The sequence below is a fragment of the Rhinolophus sinicus genome, chromosome 16, assembly GCF_057876585.1.
Source record: "Rhinolophus sinicus isolate RSI-liver-muscle chromosome 16, RSI-T2T, whole genome shotgun sequence".
In the NCBI taxonomy this organism is placed as follows: domain Eukaryota; kingdom Metazoa; phylum Chordata; class Mammalia; order Chiroptera; family Rhinolophidae; genus Rhinolophus; species Rhinolophus sinicus.
The window spans coordinates 131,762,724-131,784,605 of record NC_142516.1 but is presented as its reverse complement, the minus strand read 5'-3'; the positions used below and the strand labels follow the sequence as shown (position 1 = coordinate 131,784,605).

Here is a 21,882-nt window from a genome sequence, read left to right as displayed (position 1 = left end):
TTGGATGGTTTGACCTGTGGCAGTTGGGGATCCCTCACCTACAACCTCTGAAGCCAGAATTCGCTAAGCCCCGCCTCTGCACTCGCCGCGTCAGCCCGAGGGCCTTGCAGGGCTTGCGCGGCAGAGGTCGGGCCCGCGCAGGTGGGGCTAGAGGCGCGGGGGGGCGGGGCCGTACCAGGGTAGGCGGGCCCTGGCGGGGGCGTGGCCGGAAACCTTAAAGTGGCCTGGGTGGCGGGGCGGGCCGTAAAGGCCGCGAGTTGCTGCGATCTTCTTTACGCTTTGGAGCAGATCACGGCGTGGTGACCATGTCCCTGGCGGCCTCGGGGGGCCGTGGCCCTGGGGCCGTGTGGTCCCCGACACACGTGCAGGTGACGGTGCTGCAGGCACGGGGTCTGCGGGCCAAGGGCCCCGGGGGCACGAGTGATGCGTACGCCGTGATCCAGGTGGGCAAGGAGAAGTACGCCACCTCGGTGTCCGAGCGCAGCCTGGGTGCGCCGGTGTGGCGGGAGGAAGCCACCTTCGAGCTGCCGCCTCTGCTGTCCGCCGGGGCCGCACCCGCCACCGCTGCCACCCTGCAGCTCACCGTGCTGCACCGCGCGCTGCTTGGCCTCGACAAGTTCCTGGGCCGCGCGGAGGTGGACCTGCGAGAGCTGCACCGGGACCAGGGCCGCAGGAAGACCCAGTGAGTGCGGGACAGGGGAGAGGACCCGGAGCGGAGGCGCGGGCAGTGCGGGGTGGCCTGGGCGGTGAGACCCTTTTAGAGTGAGCGCTGTAGTCACGGCGCTGCTGTGACCCAAGGGGACGGGAGGAGAGAGGCTTTTAAAGAGGGGTCCCCTGGACCAGTAGTAGCGTGCTCACCTAGCTTCAACTTCTCTTTCGGCTGTCCCACCCCAGCTCTCCCAGTATGTGGGCTCTGAAAGCAGTGGGGGTACCTGGGGAGTTTTTGATTCTTCAGGACGTCGCTCAGCGCCTGGAACTTAGTAAGCACTTAAACGAATTTTTGGTGATTTGAAAATACATCTGGGCAGACGAATTCCTGTTATTATTAGTGTGGGTAGTATGTATATTTGATACACTCATTAGCTTATGTGGAAAGCCGCCTGGGTATTTCACTGAACTGGACACTAAGCTCAGACTGACTGGGCCAATGAGCAGTGAGGATTCAATGGTGGAGTGAAACTCTGACACTCCCTAGCCCTAGAGGCTCAGCCAGGGAAGGAGCAAGGACAATACAGTGTGGGGTGGGTGGACATGGGGGCTGGGGAGTGGGGAATGCAGATTGTCCTGCGATGGCCATCTCTCACCTCCACCTCACCACCACCTAAGGGGTTGGTGAAGAGAATTTGCTCCCCCTCCCCCATCTTCTACAATGCTGGAACAGCTTGGTCTTAACTTTCAGACTGAAAAATATTAACCCTGTTTGCCCTGGGCCGCAAATTAGTAAGGATTTCCCAGAGATGGCTGGAGCCAGGGTCTGCCCTTGGCCAAGTGGACCTGGGAAGTAGGCATTGTTTTTCTTTGGAGTTTGTCAAGTTCTCTCTGGTCCTACTACCTACAGATAGGTGCTCACCTGTAGCTCCCAGTCAAAAGTTCTGTGTTACCATATCTGCAGGAAAGCTGGGCAAAACCCATTTCACTCCAGGGTGTTAGTGGTTCTCTTTCACAGGTGTTTGGAATGGAGCATTTGATTATGGAACATTCGATTATGCTCATCTAGAATACCAAAAGCTAGCCTCAGGTAGCTTAATTGGTTGCTTTGCTGGACCTTAAATATACAAGCCAATCATACGACCACCTACCCCTACAGTTTATGAAGCACACTGATTCACATTGTGTGTTTTAGATATAAACAGTATTTTAACTTTCCCTTGTGAAGGAGACAGGAAAAACCAGAGGGTATGAAGTTACCAGACTCCCTTTTCTGTAAGGTAGGTCCAGTTTCAGCATGCATGCTTGCAAATGTAATACCTGATTCGCTTATCTGGCCAAAGGTGAATGGGCATTTCTGAACTCAAATCAGATAAAAATAGAGAGCCTTGAGGTGAGGATTGATGGGGTATCTTCATGGCATCAACTTACAAACCATAAGGTGAGCAGTGTCTTTGCTAAGGAGGGGCTGAAGCAATGCTAATTTTCCATTTGATTAAATGCTATTTGGGGCCTTGGGTTGGCTTCCTTTCCAGCTTTAATTGGGCACTGTTGGCAGTCCTTTGTCTGGTTCCAGACCAAGATGTGTGGATATTATCATCTGTCTCTGCCATCTGTTTCTTATAGGAACGTTTTATTTTCTTGAAAGACCACATCTCCCTGCCAGAGATGGGGACTCTAGATTCCTGGGTCTGGTGGCCACTCTGGTCCTGACTCATTGATGGGCTTCTGGCTGCTTGGTCTCTGAACACCCAAGTTTCCCTATTTATAAATGGAGCTTGTTGCCTGACTTAATTGATGTTTGTAAGCTCTTTCTGGGTTCCTGGATTAATGGAACCCGTGTATAGATGCAAAAGGTTCTGTTACTGCTTTGTGAGGAAAGAAAACCTCCCTATTTCAGGAAGGGTTTAGTCTTCATCTTCATTTTCTCATCCTCTCCAGTGTAATCCTAAACCTAGATGGTTACTCTTGTCTCTATTATTTGAGCTGATTACCACTTAGTCACAGTATCAGCTTGTAGGAAAATGGTGCTTAGTTGACGGATTTTTTTTATAAACTGCAATGGAAGGCTTCTTTGCTCCTCTAGCAGTAGGTGAAACTGCATGCTTTCCATCTATCACTTCTTGGGACTTTCCAAGGTGCTGGGGGGAACCCAGTTAAACTAAGCCTGTCTGATGCCTGGGTACCTCACTTGGGTGCTCAAGACAGCTGAGATTTGGAGAATGCAATATATACTGAGAGACGGAACTTTAACAGAATGAAATTGGTTGGGCTAGGAAAGTTATTTGAACCAGTTATTAATGGTTTGACTCCACTTTAGATATTAAAAACCAGAAACAAAACAAAAGCTCAAATCTTGGTCTTTAGGTTTGTGTGTATGTGCAAAGAAGATTGCTGCTATAGAGTATGACTTTTGTCATGGGTCCAGAAGCTAAAACTCAAGGCATAAAGAGCTAACTGTACTAATATTTGTATTTGTTTTCTTGATAAGCTCCCATCCACCATATATTTGGAGTCAAGAGAATAAGCTTTTTATAATGACTCAGATTTTGCAGACCTCAAATTTAGTGTGATGACACACATCTTTGAAACATCAAACAGAGGCTGACATATAGATAGCATACATTTAATAGGGAAGAGTGCACAGCCCCTTTAATTAGGAAGAAATAGAAATGAATTGGTTTTGCACTTATACTTACCTGTTAAAGACTTGGGGTCTCACTTGGGCCTTGGTTAAATGGAAATCAGTTAAGTCTCATGGTCATAAAACAGATATGAAACTGAGGGGTAGAATCAGGTGACTAACATGGATTCCCTGCTCAACTCTATAATCTCATGTAGTTTGGGGTCCTACATTGACATAAAGAAAACCTTTTTAGGATACTAAGAGCAACATTTGGGGAAATTACCTGTTGAAGACAGGTTAAAAGAAATATTTATTCAGGCTGGTGACTGGAAGGCCATTGTGTAATTAAATATTCATAAAACTTAACACTTTAATAGTCTTTCCGATACGAAGAGAGTGTGATAGTCACTTTCTTATATCTCTTTAAGATTTAAGAGGGAATTTGGTTGTATATGAAAAAAATCTTTGATATTAATAAAGGTTAGCTATTTTGAAGAACTGTAAGTGTAATAAGATGCTGTAATAAGTTGACAAAGAAAATGTGGGTTATTAAAAAAAAATAAGCGGTAGAGAGTTGTTTTTCTGGGACAGGTGGATGCAGGGAAATAAATGCCTTAGGTTGTGCTCATACCTTTAGGTTTCCTAAGCACACTTAGGTTTTTCGTAACAGACTGGAAAATTTGAGCGATGTTGTCACTGGTTAAGTTTTTCCTTTCGTGGGATTCCCCTTAAAGATAATATTGGGCCTTACTGGAAACCCTCCCGCCTCTCACCCTGCCACCGTCCCCTCCCACTCCATTGTAGGAAACTGATAGCTCAATGCCCAAGACAATTCTCTGTCTGTTCTGGAATAAACCATAACCTGCTTATGGCAATAGAATGAAATGACCAAGAAGGGGGAAGTTACTTACCTTAACTCATTGTTTTGATACTGTGAAAGATGTTCCTTTGTGTTTTTAATGCTATTATTTGATTATGATTTCATTTGTAAGACATTCAATTAGCATGGGGAAAGTTCTGAGGTTTTTTTTTTCCTTGTCTTTAAAGTTCATCCATAGTTTTCATAAATAGTTTTTAATACCTACTGTGTGCCAGGTACTGGGTATACATTGTAAATATTGGTGACCAAAACAGACATGATCTCTGCTTTCAGGAAGCTCAGAGCCTTGTCAGGGAAGATACTAAACATTAAACAAAAGAACACATAAATAAATAATCACGTATGGTGATAAGTACTGTGGAGGAAGAGAACAGGGTATCATAAGAGAAAAGAGCAGAAAGCACATGTTTTAAAGAAGGAGACTGGGGCCGGCCCGGTGGCTCAGGTGGTTGGAGCTCCGTGCTCCTGATGCCCAAGGTTGCTGGTTCGATTCCCACCTGGGCCAGTGCTGGATGGCTCAGTTGGTTGGAGCGTGGGCTCTCCAACCACAAGGTTGGAGCGTGGGCTCTCAGCCACAAGGTTGCCAGTTCGATTCCTTGACTCCCACAAGCAATGGTGGGCTGTTTCCCCTGCAACTAACAACGGCAAATGGCCCTGGAGCTGAGCTGTGCCCTCCACAACTAAGATTGAAAGAACAACAACTTGACTTGAAAAAAGTCCCAGAAGTATACTCTGTTCCCCAATAAAGTCCTGTTCCCCTTCCCCAGTGGAATCTTTAAAAAAAAAAAAAAAAAAAGGAGACTGCAGATAGCAGCAGAGACCTGAAGAATAGAGAGGAATTTTTCTAGTGAAAAGTGAAGGAAGGGGGCCTTGTAAGGGGGCAATCTGTACAAAGGCCTTGAGGCAGGAACCTAGGAAGCTTGAGAGGCTGAAGAAGAAGGCAGGGCTTTATTTAAGAGCAATGGGGGAAGCCACTGAGTATTAAGAGCAGGGGTGATGTGATCTACTTTGTTAAAAATCACTGTGGCTATTGGGCAGAGAATGAATCTGAAGAGGCCTAGCCTGGAAACAGACAAAATGGGAGGTCATTGTAGTAATCCAGGTGGCCAGTAGTGGTGGCTTAGACTATGGTGGTGGCCGTGGAGATGGACAGAGGTGGGTGGATTTCAGACATATTTTGGAATCTCAATTGGCCTGATTTGTGATAGATTGAATGTGGGCGGGAGTGAATGAGAGGAAGTGATACGAATGAACAAATAAAATAAGGAGAGCTTGCTGTTGAAAATGAACCAGGAAGTGGTGGCTGTTTTCTTTCCCCAACAGTCACTATGATACTAGAGTGAGGTCACCATTACAAAGACAGTTTTGGGCAGTGACACCTTTGAGTTGAGTCTGCTGTTAGAGTGAATTAGTAGGAAACACCATTGAGACCAGGGTGTGTATGTGTGTCTTCAAGTATTTACAGTTTTAATACAGGCTGAGTCTTTGTTTTGTAATAGCGTAGCTGACGTAGTCTCACTGGTGTGCTCCAACACAGCTGCTTCAAGGAATATAGGACTAAGAAAAGGAAAAATAGTACATAAAATTAGGAAAAATAAACCCACGAATGAAAAATAAAATTCTGGAGGCCAGTAAGCCAACCATTTAAATGTTTTTCACATTAAGAAAGATAAGTGTACAAGAGTCCTGTGCTTTTTTCCTTTTGCTTAAACTTCCTTTTGGATACAAAGACTTCAATTATATTTCTATAACTACCATAAGTGGGAGGATTTTATAAATAGTATCTGATATGTCATTTTAATTGTAGTTATTAACTAAAAAATGTTATAATTACATTAAACGCATTGCATGTGCAGATTAAAATGCAGTCAGTTCCAACATATATTTGCTGATCTCACTCGTCCTACCCTATAAAAATAATCTTAGGTATCTATTAAAACACTATAGGGGAATATTTAATTGCCATCCATCCTAGAAAACTACATTTCTCGCCCTATACTTTCTGGAGGGTGGCTGGTTTTGGCTTATCTCCAGAACAATTAGGAAGCCCTAGCCCAGATAGAGAGAGTGCTAGGAGGCCATTTTAGGCCTTATCTTCACCTCAGAACAATTCTGTGGGTGGCCTTTGGTCTGGTGTAGGTCTCTAAATTTTAGGCCTTTGAATTCCAAAATCAATAGCCAGACCCTTGTAGTGGCTTCTGAAGAAAACCAGTCTGCTGCCAAGATCATTTGTCTTGGAAAAAACTTGGCGAGTGGGTTCTACTCACCTTAACGTGTCCTGGGTCAGATCTCATGGCCCAGCTGGCTCAGCAGGAGACCAAGCCTGTCTTTTGCCTGCTTCTCCCCTGGCCAGGGACCACTTTGGTCTTGTCTTTGCTGTGTGACCCATCGCAGGCCTCATAAGCATCTCTGAGTTAGTGAGTGCTTGCAGTCCCTTAGGCACAGGGCAGGCGGTCGTTCGCCTGTGTGGACGCGGAGAACTGTTTAATCTTACATTTAGCCCAGTGGATTAAAGACTAGGGGTGTCCAAAGTCTGAAGTCAAAGCTCTGCTTTTTCGGTTTCCCAGTTTGGGGTAGGCTTGCTCTCTCGTGCCCTTTTTGTACACTGAAGAAGCAGGTTGCCTTCTGCAGCTTGGTAGCTAATGATGCCTTTGGCAAAGGAGCCACTTTTAGTCGCTAATGAGACAAGAAATTCCTTTCCTGCAGGGAGAAGTCTGTAGATAATCTGTTAGAGAAAAATCACCGACTTTAGTTTCCAGGGTGTCCCTGAGGGACACATTTAGGAATGTGCCTGTGGAGAGAAAAAAGGCAGTGGTAATTAAGTGTCTTTTCCTGAATGTTGGTCCCTGAATGGAGTAGAGGGAAGGCATTTATAAGAAATCCCAGAAAAACGCTTCTAGAGGTGTGGCTGCTGCACACTTCACTTTTTAAATAAGTACTCTTTTATTAAAAACGACATGGCCAGCCTAGGTAGGACAATTAAGGCTTCCAGAAAGCCTGGTCTGAAAAGGCCTCTTGTGATCATGAAGAATGGATGGCCTGTGTGCTGAGCCCCAGCAGCAGGCTGGGTCTTGGGATATTTCTTCAAGGGTGTCGCCTCCTGCAGCACCAGTCCTGTGGGATTTTCCCTTTGTACCAATGGAACTTTTCAGTTGTACGAATCATTTGTTGTTAAAACAGGATTTTAAAATGTTCTTGGTGTGGGGTTGTTGTTTTTTTTTTCCTTCTTCTTCTTTTTGGGACTTAACTTGATTATAAGATAAATCATAGATACTCCGCTTCCTTGCCAGAAACCCTCATAGAGAAGAGTGTGTGAGTCTGTGGGGTGGAGAATGGGCTACATATTCTTTGATGTCTGTCATGCTAAAGTTTGTCTTCTTTTGTCCTGGTCAAGAGATGGTGAACCAAATGGTGAGGGATTAAGAAGTACAAATTGGTAGTTAACAAAATAGTCATGGGGATGTAAAATACAGCATAGGGAATATAGTCAATAATGTAATAACTGCCAGGTGGGTACTAGACTAGTTGGGGGGATCACTTCGTAAGTTATATAAATATGTAACCACTGTGCTGTTCACATGAAACTAATATAAAATAATATTGAATGTCAAATATAATTGGAAAAAAAAGAGTTGGTGAACCAAACCATAGCATTTTCTTTTTCCATCCTTATAGTCTCTGCATGAATGATAAAGGACCCCGAGGTTGCCATGAGACTATCCTTTGGCAGACCAAATAAAATAAATACAGCAGTAGCATTTACATGTGCGTAGGAGAGGAGATACCTGATCTGATGGTAGAATATTAACGTTTGTGGCTTTCTGAGATATGATCAAGTTAAAAAATTGGTCAGTAAATGATTGCAGATGTGGACTGACGTGGTTAATTTTTCTAATTCTTAGAGAATCTTGAAATACTGATGCTTGCTATTGTTATAGAACAGAAAGAGTTCATCCACTCGGTGCTGGCAGAGCCAAACACTAAGCAACAAGAATTGCAGTTGAGAAATACTGGCTATTTTATTGATGAATGGTACCATCCAAAAGAGCTAATGCTCAAAAGCCCGAATTCCCCGATGGCATGCAGATTACAGATTATATAGGGAGAAATCACAAAACACCTTGAGTTAGGGGTTCCGGGTCGTGTTGGGAGCTGATTGGTCGGAACTAAGGTAAGGGTAATGAATCATTTCTTCAGGTCTTGAGAACAGTTCTGGGGTATTTTCCAGAGTCCCACTGTCCAGTCTCATAGGAAAGTAGCCAGGGGGTTGTTCCACCTTAGTTCTCAGGAGCTGATACCTAACTTAGGTCAAGATGTTATCTTTAGCCTGAGAGAGGTCCAGACCCTGTGACCATTAGTCAGGTCCGGCTACTGTCCTCTGCTGCCTCGGGGGTTGCTGATTATGTGGATGAAAGGCTATGTTTCTGAGGTGTGTGTGTGTGTGTGTGTGTGTGTGTGTGTGTATCCACATATGTATTAATATGTATATATATATATGTATATAGAAAGAGAGAAATATTTCTACAGCTAGAATTTAAAACTAAATTTAATCAAAGTCATAAAGACCCTTGCTTCACTATTTCCTTTTTAGTCTTTACCTAGAAGGAGTTTTAGTATTGCTTTCAACTTAGAAAACATGTCTTGATCCTTATACTTCAGTCAATTATGTAATCTTGGCATCTCTCTGAAATAGTTTGGAAGCCCTCTGTTTCTTGTCTCTCCTGCCTATGTAGAAACCCTGAAGAGTTCTAGCTGAGGATCATTAAATCTCTCAATATACACCAGAAAATATACACCAATCATGATATTTTAAAAATTCTTATGTACTTTATAATTTTGGAAATTATGTATGTAGTACAAACCAATTTTGTCATTGAGTCTTTTCCTACTCCCTTCTAACACAAATCATTGTTATTTGTATTTGATGGATAAGTTTGGACACCTAAGAATACAATCAGTCAGATTGGTTGGTATCTTAGATTCCCTTTTGAGAACCCTCTGAATGGGTAAGCTGGTATATATGTATTTGACAGACTATCATACAGTCATTAGAATTGATGAGTATGGAGACTATAAGACAGTGGTGTGTAATATGCTATGAATACAATTGCCTGTGTACTCTGGTTACAACTAAGTAATAATTATAGCTAACACTTATCGAATGCTTATTAACACCAGGCACTGTTCTAAGCACTTCACATATATTAAGCCATTTAATCTTCATAACATTCTTATGAAGTAGATGCTTTTAACCCTGTTTCAGAGCAGGAGACTGAGCCACAGAGAGGTTATGTAACTTGCCTAAAGTCTCTCAGCTAGTGCTTGTTAAAATATACAGGAAAAAGACTTCAAGAAAATACATAAAAAAGTGATAGTCAGGGGTGGCCGATGGCTCAGTTGGTTAGAGTACAAGCTCTCAACAACAGGATTGCCGGGTTCAATTCCCGCATGGGATGGTGGGCTGCGCCCTCTGCAACTAAGATTGAAAATGGCGACTGGACTTGGAGCTGAGCTGCTCCCTCCACAACTAAGATTGAAGGACGGCGACTTGACTTGGAGCTGATGGACCCTGGGAAAAACACACAGTTCCCCAATAAAATCCTGGAAATACACACTGTTCCCCTTCCCCAATAAAATCTTAAAAAAAAAAAAAAAAGTAATAGATTAGCATGAGTGAGTCAATTTTAAAAATATATATTTAAAAATTTTTCTATAACCTGTATTGATTATTTCCTAAGAGAATTTCTGTACAGCAAATAATGTGGAAAGGAACGAAAGCATTTTCAACCCATTTTTTATATTCTCTCTTCTTTACCATGTCATTTATAAGCTTTTAGGATTGAGTTTGGTGCTACAGACAGCCTTTTGGTGCCATTAGAATGGCTGTTTTAGGGATTTGGGTCAAAAATGATCCATTTGCCACTCATGATTTACTACAAGTTCTTCCAAGCAGTTGACAGTGGGCAGCGGGGAAGGTCAACCTAGGAAGGTGAGGTTGGCTGATTGGGAATTCTGTATTCAGAGTTAGGTAATGATGGCTAACCACCTTGGTCAACAACAAAACTGGTTAAACTGCTTAGCTTCTGCAGTGTACACACCACAAATGTTTTATAGGTTATTAACATTTCTGTCCCTGTTTGCTGTGCATTGCTTCTAGGCTACTAAGAGAAGAGTCTGGACATTTTTACCCACATGCGATCACTTCTTTTCAGAAACCTTTTAGATGTTCTCAACTGTTAACTCTACAAGACTTTCAGCCTTATTTTTATTCCCTGGGGAAGACAATTAACCAACGAACTGCTTTTAAAAATTTCTTCATCTAAGATCAGTGCGTCCTCAGTCTCAGACACCACATCAGGTGCTGTTCTACTCTTCCTGCTTCTTTCCTCACCTGGGGCCCTAATCCTCTGTGTCACGATGCTTGGTTTACGTGATGACTTAGGTGATGAGTCATGCTGTAAGTCGTGGTTGAGATTTTGCAGGGAAAGGAAACAGGCAGCCCACCACTGACCCTCGAGTCTATAGACAAGGCTCCCTTGAACTTAACACTAACACATTAAAATGTTGAAGTAACTGGTAGAGCTGTGGTCTTTCTCTATCCAATACAAGGACACAATGTTAATTCCTTTTTCTGGATCCCTTAAGTAGGTGGTTCTCAGCTGGGATTTAAATTAGCTGAGAACCACGTTTGTGCGAGAGAGTCCTCATTTGTGGTGACCCTAACTTGAGCAGGAGTTTCTTTTCATGCCTAATTATTTTCTCATGCTTCAAAGTTAGAAAGAAAAGGCAGCAGTTGTTCCAATGTCGCAAACACTTTGTGATGATGTTTGTAAGCCCACTCTCTATCCCACTGGAAGGTAAGCTTTTTAGGGCAAATCTGGCTTCATTTTGTGTTTCCAGTGCCTGGCACGTAAAAGTATTTGAACCAAATCCTTGAAGCCATCACTTCTCTGTACGTGTCTGCCCTCAGGAATGTTTTAAAAGGAAAACATGTTTGCATCAGCTGCAGAAAGATTATTTTTGAGACATACCAGTCAGCCCTTTACAACTGTAATCCTGAGTGTCTGCACTTCTCATTTCCTAAGAGCAGGAGCCACACTGCCCTCACCCTGCCACATTCCAGTGGAAAGAACGCCCCCTGGGACCAGCTTTTCATGTGTTTGAGAAACTGTACGTTCTGAAGCAAATCAGCCCTGAGAATTGGGCATGGTTGGATGGTTTTAGCTGTCCTCAAAATGACTGTTTCAAAGCCCAGGAGATTTTACAATGCAGACCCAGGCAGTAGCTCCCCAACCCGGCCACTGGGGCGGGGCGGGGTCAGATCCTGTGTCCTGCAGCCTCTTTTCCTTCCTGCAGAGTTCATTCTTTTTTACATTCCCTACTGGTGTTATAACACATCTTTTTGAAAGTGTAGACGACTTAAATGAAATTTTCTGTGTTTTCAGCTACTGTCTTCTGTTTAACCAAAAAATCCCAAACCCCAAATCCCCCCAAACAGGAGGGCAGCCTTTTTGGGTACTACGCATTTTTGCTGTATATGCCCAAGACCATCACTTACCTGAGGAGTATGGAGCCATAAGAAGGATGAAGTTTTCATTCTGTTCCATTTTGTATGATTTAAATTTTTACCCCATGCCTGTTGTTACCTAAAAGTATATTTTATATAAGTTTCTTGTCACTTTTTATGTATTCAGAAATTCTTGTAATTTTTTAACTGAATTTTAATTATAAGTAAAATAAGTCTTTGCTTATAGAAGGGATCATTTGATATATATGTATATATATGTATATATATGTATATATATATTTTTTTTTTGATAGGTTGCAGGGTTATTCCAGAAATAGGCTTAAAAATAAACTTACTACATTGGGATTATGGCTTTCTTTCTGTTCTCTGCCCTTTGGACTAGGAAAATGAACCCAGCCCTGATTTCTGAGATAATGCAAGCTTCCTGGGCCTATGTGAAAGGTAATGCTAGAACACACCCTACTGACATCACATGCTGTGTGGCCATGCCGGGGCTTTATTATTTATGAACTACTTCCGTGAGGTATTGGAATTAAGTGAACTAAAAAGCACATGGACAGAAACACTGAAAAACTGAATTGACGCTTAAATGTTAAAACCCACAACCATGTTCTGGTTTGGGATTTCTTAGGGTGAGACATTTATGGATTGTGGCTTTTACTCTTGTTATCATATTATGCTTGTGTCAAATATCCCTTGCTTAAACTGTTTGAATATTGATAAGGATAATATTGATAGTAGAAGAAACAATTCCTGTCTTCCTTTGTAGCTTTAATACCCAGCACAGATTTTTAAAAATTCTGAACATTTGCATGGGATGCTTACCTGCCTGTGATCCAGTCTGCCTTTCTCATCCTTAAGAAGAGGCTTGTGGTCTACGGCCATACCACCCTGAACGCGCCCGATCTCGTCTGATCTCGGAAGCTAAGCAGGGTCGGGCCTGGTTAGTACTTGGATGGAAGAAGAGGCTTGTGGCTCTTCTTGACCACCTGGTGTTTGGTTTTAGGTTTGCTTGTCAAAATAAGCCACATGACTAGTTGGTGAAGTGTGTGTTCACACCTCCTAGTGGTGTTGGAAGTTTCCAAAACAAATCCTATTTTAGCACCTGGGGGTTGAACCTGTGCATCAGGAAATAATAGGCCCTCAGGGAGGATTCTAGAGTGATGGTAGCTTCGCTCAAAATAAACAGACTTTGGCACTCATATTTTTGGAAAGGTGGGCCTGGTCCCAGGAACAGTCGAGAGGCATTCTTTGAAGGTGTGTACTGTCTTCGAATCCCCTGGGAGGGCTAACAGGAGAGGCTGTGTGGAAGAACTGGGAGAAGGCCCTGACGGACTCTCCTCCCCAGGGTGGAGTGGTGAAGCAGTCGGCTGGTGTTGTCATCTGAGCCTCCGCATTCAGCTTTCAGCAACTTCCCCTTTTCAGGTGCACACAATTGATATTTACAAAAGCTAACCACTCTTTGTCACCAAGGCTACCATTTAGCACATGACTCTCAGAAGAGAAAAATACAAATAATCCTCTCAACATTTAAGTGACAAATATGCAAAGTATTCCAAGCGAGGTCCTGGGAAAGACACTAGGCTGGCTGGGGCAGGATTGTCTTTAAGGACCTTGCCATCTCCCCTCCCTCTCCTGCTGTGGATTGTGGTTAAAACCATAAAAGCTTTCTCCTCAAGGTCCAAAATCAGAGCTCACATATTTTCTCAGATCCTGGCTGTTTTTTGATAATGCAGTTTAAGTTATTCTTGATGACTTTGTACATTGGACTTTATGAAATCCTATGATTTATGACTGATGGCAAGCTATGGTAGGGTTTTCCCCTTTCTTTCATCTTAGGACATTTAAATTAGAAGCTTAACTTTTCCCCAGAAAGAATTTAAATCTAAACCCTCCTCTCTGTGTGTTACAAAAGGTGGCCCATCAAAGATGAGTTAGGAGGGGGCCCAAAGTAAAAATCTTGGTGTAAGAGACACAGTGGGAACTCTGGAGAAATGCAGAGCTGATTCAGAATCCAGCTATGCCTCTTAATAGTTGTAAGACCTGTACCAATTACCTCACTTGTGAGACTCAACTTCTTTATCTGTAAAATGGGTATAACATCCCATTTTGAAATAAAGCAATGTCATTCTTGTGAGACTTAAATGAGGATGTTTCTAAGTGTCTATAGTGCCAGTTATGCTGTAGGTGCTATTTAAGTGTTAGGTTTCTACTTCCCTCCGCTCCTTTCCGTTAAGTGTAGAATGAGCTAAAATAGTGGGGGCAGTGGTCTGACCTGTGAGCAAGGCAGGCTGAAAGTGAAAGAGGAAATTGTGAGTATGTGGGCAAAACCATCATTTCCTTTAAAGCCCATGGCCCTCAGCTCTTAAATAGGTCACTAAAAAGAACATTAGAATGTGGGTTTGTCAGTTTTGTGGGGCTGGCTGTCAGATGACCATGTCTTTGGAGCTGTTTGTTCTGTAGTGGTCATGCTATTAATCGGGCTCACATTCTTTCAGTTCACCAGCTAGGAAATTCCAAGGAGAGATTTCCTTTTTCTGAAGTTTGTCTTTCAATGGAGTTGGACTGCTATAATATCACTTGCCATATCTTGAAGTAATTTGCAAATGACCAAGTGAAATACTTTCAATAGTGTTTGAAATATTCCTCTTTCTGATGATTAAGCTAGGGAAGAATGCCTGCTTTCCGTTTCTGTCTTTTTTTTTTTTAATTGTGGTAAACAATTGTAATATATAACAAAATTTACTACCTTAACCATTTTTAAGTGTATAGTTCTGTGGCATTAAGTACATTCATATTGTTGTGCAACCATCACCACCATCCATTTCCAAAACTTTTTTATTTTCCCCAACTGAAACTCTGTACCCATTAAATACTAACACCCCATTCATTGCTTCTTCCGCCAGCTCTTGGCAACCACCATTCTCCTTTCTGTCTCTATGAATTTGACTACTCTAGGACCTCATATAAGTGGAATCATATAATACTTGTCACTTTGTGACTGATTTATTGCACTCTTTAAAAAATATGTATGTATGTTTTTACTCTGTTTTATATTTTTCCATTACTCCCTGGCAGATACTATTCTACAAATTCTTGCTTTTCTCTGAGATTTACTTGTAAATTTGCATTCTGCCTTCTTAACTATTTGTGTATGATCTTTGCATTTTTACTCTATTGAAGGAAAATACCAGTCATAGGAAATGATTTGATGGAATGTGTATTTTATTTATTTTATTTTTAGAAATAGCTCTTCATTGAACCAAGATTTTAGGTGACGATACACTAAGTACAAAATCAGATCCTCTTTGCCTAGTGGGTGTCTTCTCAAAAACACAACTACAAGTTCTGCCCTTATCCCCCACATGACCCTCCACTCCCCAAAGAAGAGAACATAAGAATATGTTTGTCTAAGAAGTTGGTAATAGCAGAGCGGAGAGGCCAGTTAGTGGGGGTTGTGAACATTGTTTTAGGCTCTTCAGTTCAAAGGTAACCACTCAGCCTTTCTCCTTGTAGGTGGTACACCTTGAAATCCAAACCAGGAAAGAAGGATAAAGAGCGAGGAGAAATTGAGGTTGACATTCAATTTATGAGAAACAACATGACTGCTAGCATGTTTGACCTTTCCGTGAAAGACAAATCTAGGAATCCATTTGGGAAGCTGAAGGACAAGATCAAGGGGAAGCATAAGGACAGTGCATCAGATACTGCTTCAGCCATTGTCCCCAGCACGACACCCTCAGCTGACAGTGATGATGAATCTTCTTCAAAAGACAAGAAAAAGAAGTCAAAGCTTAAGACCTTGTTTTCCAAGTCTAATTTGCAGAAAACACCACTTTCCCAATCCATGTCTGTCCTGCCGACTTCAAAGTCAGACAAAGTTCTGCTTCGTCCTGGAGACTTTCCGTCACGGTGGGAGGATGATGAGAACGAGGATGAATCCTCCTCTGCCTTCGACAGTGAGTTTCCTCCTCCTCTTTCTTACTTGGCCTCTCTCCCTCACCTTAAGTTACTTTGCTTTGAGAGAGAAAAAACAAAGACAAAAAACAAATCTTAAGAGAAATACTTTAATTCAGCTTCTCAATTACTAAAATGATGATGGTGGTGGTGCTGGCGGCCGTGGTGATGGTGGTGGTAATGGTGGTGATGATGATGGATTTTTTGGTTAGGAAGCTTTCTCTATTTCTAAGCCCTCAGATTTCTAAGAATATGTAAATTCCTTTTCCAAAATGTCTGGCTTTCTAACTGATGTATGTTCCTACAAGCTTCTGGAGCTAACAGAATGAGTACATCCAGGGGTTTTTAATTAAGGGTAAAACCATGAAACCTTGCTGTAATTCTGATATTTTATTAATTCATCAGGTATTTATTGAACTCCTAATGATGGATATAAATCACATGGGCTACCTCCCTACTGAAAGCTGAGGAATCCAGTCCCTTGAACTCTGAATTAGCAGTGTATTTTGAACTTCAACTTCAATGACCAAATCTCCACTGGTGGCCAGAGTCTGCTACTCTACCAAGAGTGCTGCCCTTTTCGCTGGTTAAATGAAGGGTTTCTCAACCTTAGCACTACTCCTAGTTAGGGCCAGATAATTTTTTGTTGTGAGGGGCTGTCCCATGCGTTGTGTGACCTTTAGGAGCATCCCTGGTCTCTGCCTGCTAGATACCAGTAGCACGCCCCCACCCAGATGTGACAATCAAAAATGTATTCAAACAGGAAAAATACCAACTCCCTCCAGTTGTGAACCACTCATTTAACTTCTTGTTCCCCTTTCTTTGTCTTTCTTCCCATAGTCATGTCTCACAAGAGAACAGTAAGTGCAGATCCTAAGCAGCAGAACCAGATCAACTTCAGCCTTCCCAAGAAGGAAGGTCTCTCCTTTCTTGGTGGCCTTCGGTCTAAGAATGACTCCCTTTCCCGCTCTAATGTCTGTATCAACGGGAACCATGTTTACATGGAGCAGCCAGAAGGCAAGAGTGAGACCAAGGACAGCACCCCTTCTTCTTCGCCGTCCCCCCAGGGCTTCAGGAAGAAGCATTTATTCTCATCTACAGAAAACCTGACTCCTCGGTCTTGGAAGGAGCCTGGGGAAGGCGGTGCAGTGTCTTCTGACAGGCAGCTCTCTGAGTCTTCCACAAAGAACTCTGCAAAATCCATGTCTCTGCCGCCCTCCTGGCCACCAGTCAGTGGGGACATTAGGGAAAACACAGCTCCAGTGAAATTGGAGGCTGTGAAAGAAACCAAAGAGAGCAAGAAGCACGAAAACAAGAAGTCCTCTTTGCTTTCTCTGGTGACAGGAAAGAAGGATGTGGCGAAGGGCAGTGAAGGCGAAAGCTCTGCTGTCATCCCAGGGAAGGAGAAGGAAGGCATGCTTAGCGAGGATGGGCAGGGGTCTATGGAAGACCTTGCGAAAAGATCTGAGAAGGATACTACAGCCGTTGTCTCTGGACGAGGTAAATCCTCGGTCCTCTTTGAAGAAGTGCAGATCACAGAACCAGAAGCTGACCCAAAGCCCAAGCCTGAACCAACACCTCCTGTTCCCTCTGCAAGGGCTCCCCAGACCAAAGCCGTTAAACCTCGGTAAGTCTTGGCCTTTCTCATGCGATAATCAGACCCCAGGGGGGTGCCATGGTATGTAGCAGACTGAGTGTTGCAAGTTGGGAATACAAGGTTTTGGGTGTGGTCTCTGCAGGAGCTGTATTTATGAAGTTTTTCACACATTTCCCTTTGAGACTGATGTTATCTTTCCTCCTTGCTCTTTGGCACTGGTTTGGGGTCATAAGAGACCGTTGGTCCACTCTCAAGCGCCTGTGACAGTTCTCTCTGTGTTTACTCTGCACCTTGTTGCAAGAGCCTGAGTGAGTCCTGGGGGTTTCTGCTTTTCAGCATGATTCACATTCACTTACAGTATTTCTGTGGTCTGGGGTGGGAGAGACTTGTTTTTGAGATTCTGCTTACTTTGTTTCACACAGACACGCACAGACTCACACAAACTGTTCCTCTTCAGAATCTCTGTGTGTGTTTCCTTGTGCATCTTTTACTGCTTTGAACTTTTTTAGATGCTTTTTGTGTATCACCAAAAGAAACTGTGGGCTGTTGCTTTACCTGGATCTTTCTGTTTCTGTTGCAAAGCCCTTTGTGTGGCAGATGTGCTTGGTGATAATAGTGTCCCTTTTGTATGTTAAATATTGGTGTTCCTCCTTTAACTTCTTAAGGCACTGCCTCAAATATAAAATAAGCGCTCTCCTTTTGAACAGCTTTATTTTTGCATGTTTGTTGCCTCTCATGCAGCATCTGCAACTGACCTGCAGATTTTATTTTGTCCTTTTTGCAGACTGGAAGTGTCTCCAGAGGTCCAACCCACAGCCAGGCTTCCACCTTCTCCTTCCCCTGACTCACCTGTCTTTTTGTCTGTTCTTCCTTCCAGTTCTGGTCAGACACCTGTCCCTTCTCAGTTGGGGCATGAGTCAGAGACACAGTCCTCAGACTCTCCTTCTGTCTTCTCCTCTTTCTCATCTCCCATAGCAGCTCCCATTTCCACCTCCACTCCTGTTAAAAGCTGGCCTTCCATCGACCAGGACCAGGCTGGTTCTGACGAACCATCTTTGCTCATTAAAGTAGAATTGCCAAAGGAGAGTTTAACACAAGTTCCAAACGCTGTTTCTTGTGCCTTGGGATCACTTTCCAAACAGACCCCCATTCCAGTGTATAAAGCGATGGAAGATTCTCCAGTGGGGACGACCAGTGAGATAGACACAGAGAAGAATACAAGTGGTGATAACTCAGAAACATCTCTCCTGAAGCAGCCTGATATGGGGCAACAAGAAGAGGAACTTCTGAAGTTTCCCACTAAAAAAGAAGACTATGTCCCTTCACCCGAAGGGACCCAAGATGCAACATTTGCCCTTTCAGTGAGAAGGAGCAGGTTGGAAAACCCAGCAGGGAAGCCTCTGATAGGGGTAAACACAGACTTGGAGAGTCAGTCTGGGTCTTCTGAGGAGAACAAAGTTAGGGTTGGCGGAATGACTTCCGGAGTTAAACAAGTGGTACCTCCTCTTCACGTGGGGGAATCGGTCCCCCCACTTGACTCTGTGATGCGGAGACATGAAGAGATAGGTTTGAATGTCAGTGAGGGCAGAAAGAAAATCAAGAAGCATGTGTCATTTTCTGAGCAGCTCTTTGTGGAAGAGGAGGTGGAGAAGTCCACTGGACTGGTTGAAAAGGACAAAAGTAAGCCTCAGGAGCGGAGGCAGGAAGGGGCTGCCACTGGCAGTGTGTGTGACAGAGAGTCTGCTGAGTCTTCCCACACAGAAGACTCTGAGAGGGAAGTTGTGACTGAACCCAGGCCGCTGAGTTCTGGTGTACCAGCTGCCATGGTGGATCACCTTCCCCTCCCCTCTCATGAGGAGAGTGTCTCAGAAGGCCCAGCGAGTGAAGCAAGCTCAGGGAAAGGCATTCCACTCTTCAGGATTGAGGGAGACGATACACTCATGGCTCAAAATCAGAGCAAAGCCAGTGACCATGAAGGTCTATTGTCTGATCCTCTGAGTGACCTTCAGTCTCCCCCAGATGTTAAATCTCCAATCATGGCTGAGCTGACCCTTCCTTCCATTCCTGAAGTCGCGTCGGATGATGAAAGAGTAGATGAGGTTGAAGATGACAGAGAGAGAGCAAAGGTGGTAACTGTGGAAGTAGGAGCTTCTTCCTTGAGCATGTTACCTGCCCATCCTGAAAAGGAAAAGGTGCTGAGTGGCGAGACACGTGGGTTGGCAGTGCCCGCAGAGAGCCTGCATGACCTCAGGCCAGAAGCACCCGAAGGGTCTCTTAGGGCCTCTTCAGAGCAGACTACAGCTTTAGGAATTCACAAACCATATCTTGGCAAGAGCTCACTCTTGGATAAACAGCTGCCAGGTCCTGGCGATGGTGAGGAGGAAAAACTGATGGGAGATGGGAGGCCAAGTCAGCCTCCTGACGTGGCCCTGGATTCTCCTATCTCCAGCCCCTCCTTTTCTGAGACCTTTCCTGCCACACACTCTTTTCTCAGCTATCCACACTCTGACACTCACCACACCAGTACAGCAGAATCTCAAAAAAAAGCAACAGCAGAGGGCCTCCCTGGTAAAGTGGAAAATTCTGGCAAGAGGAAGCCGCTTCTTCAGGCCTGGGTCTCACCCTCGGAGACACATCCAGTCTCAGCTGGAACTGGGTCAGCCAAGCACAGGTGAGAGTTGGGGAAGATTGTTTTCATAAATGTGAGCAATATTCCCCTTTGCTTGTTGCCTGCAGAGGTTATGGCTTTCTAATGGCGCAGATGTTCTGATGGTACAACCTACCTGTTTTGCTGGTAGGGCCTATTTTCAAAGGGCTGTCTCCTGTGGTGGAAATACCTCAAGATGCTCCTGTGTTTACAGCAAGAATATAGTAGTCTTCAAAATTAGTTTAGGAATTGTTCTGCACTGTCAGATTCGGAGCTCTCAGATTGCAGAGATGTACTGTGACCAGTATTTCAATGGTTTGAGAAACCAACTGAGATTGAGTGGTAGAACCTAGCAGTGTTTCCAGTCTCCTTTAAGCCCTGCCCAGTGTGAAGCTGGCATGTTTGTTCTGAACTCTTTCTTTACCGTTGAAGAACAGAAGGCTCTGCAGGGAGTCCCACCGTGGAGTCCTAGGCTGTAGTTGCCTCCAACAGTAGGATACTGTCTTTAATATTTTCCTGACATTGATAACGAGGACAGGAGGCTCGTGGGATGTCAGAACACTTGGCTCTAAGGCTGCGCTTTGTTGGCTTGCATATGGCTGCCAGTGCTGACTGCTTTCTTTTCCACAGGAATGTTGGTGTGTGTTAGAGCCTGTCACCGCTCTCCTGCTTGTCTCTCTAGCTGGCTGCAATCTTGGAGATGAGCAGTGTCTTAGTTTTACTGTTACAGAAAGATCTAAGGATCCTTTCCTCTTCTCTTTAGACTTCATCCTGTGAAGCCAATGAACACAACAGCCACCAAGGGTGCTAACCCCAGCTTGGGGTCTGCCACTATCATCAGTGAGAACTTGATCAATGAAGCCATGATGAAGGTATGTCTTCTCTAAGAAGTAGGCATGTTAGTTAGGGATCTACAAAATAACTCATTTCTAGAGTCACCATTGTATACATCTCCTTGGGCAGCGGGTAATAACTAGGAGTAACTTAACCATACGTCTCGTGTCTTTGAAAGCCCCTAAATTTTCCACTGAATAATTACTTTTCCTTTATAACAGTTATTTGGTTGTTGTTGCATTTTTGTGTGTCTCAAGTAACATGATTGACATCGGTACTGCTCTTTAATGAGAAGAAAATGTCACCCACCATCTGGCCCATTCAAATGAGATATTTTCATTTTCCCATGTACCCTTTCTTATCTTTTGGCAAGAATGTAAAATTCTTGTAGTTGTAATCATTGCATAAATATACTTTTTTGTAACTTTATTCTGAAATAATTTCAAATTAAAAACAAAAGTTGCAAGAATAGTACAAAGAACTCCTGTACACCTTTCATCCCAATTCACCAATCGTTAACATTTTACCAGATTTACTTTTTTCACTCTCTTCCCTTCTCTCCCCCTCCCTCTTTGTTCTCTCTTTGTATATTCACCTTTTTTTGTTCTGAACCATTTGAGAGTAAGTTGTTTATATCATGCTTTTCTTACGCCTAAATACTTAGGTGTGGAATTCCTAAGAATAAGAACATTTATCAAAATCAAGAAATTTAACATTGATGTGGTACTCTTTTCTCATTTTCACCAACTGTCCCATTAATGTCCCTTTTAGGATTCCCCCTCCCCCCAGTGTAGGACCCGATCCAGGATTCCCTCATTATGTTTATTTGTCTTATCTCTCTAGTCTCCTTTATTCTGGAATAGTTCCTCAGCCTTTTTTGACTTTCAAGATATTTTTTAAGATTATAGACCAGTTGTTTTGTAGAATTTTCCTCAGTTTGGATTTGTCTGATATTTCCTCCTAGTTTGGTTGCGGTTATGCATTCTTGACAGGAATTAATTATACAAATAACGTGTCCTTCTCAGTGCTTCACATAAAAAGGCACGTTGTATCAGTCAGTGCCAGCAGGGGAAGTGTTAACTCCCAGGATTTAGTTTAGGTAGTGTCCACCCAGGTTCCTCGGGGTAAGGTTGCTGTTTTTCCCTTTACAATTAATAAGAAATTT

General features: G+C 43.4%; 1 protein-coding gene across 2 annotated transcripts in view; it reads left to right on the top strand.

The window, feature by feature from the left end:
* Positions 1-219: 219 nt before the first annotated feature.
* RAB11FIP1 (RAB11 family interacting protein 1) overlaps positions 220-21,882 on the top strand; it is a 29,936-nt gene continuing 8,273 nt past the window's right edge. Inside the window, exons 1-5 of one of the 2 annotated variants that reach the window (XM_019748137.3) lie at positions 220-682; positions 15,199-15,641; positions 16,480-17,266; positions 18,021-19,907; positions 20,647-20,755. In XM_019748137.3, the coding sequence (XP_019603696.3) occupies positions 306-682; positions 15,199-15,641; positions 16,480-17,266; positions 18,021-19,907; positions 20,647-20,755 (3,603 nt within the window). In that variant the 5' untranslated portion in view covers positions 220-305. The remainder of the gene's footprint in view (positions 683-15,198; positions 15,642-16,479; positions 17,267-18,020; positions 19,908-20,646; positions 20,756-21,882) is intronic. The other variant, XM_019748138.3, reaches the window with a different exon arrangement.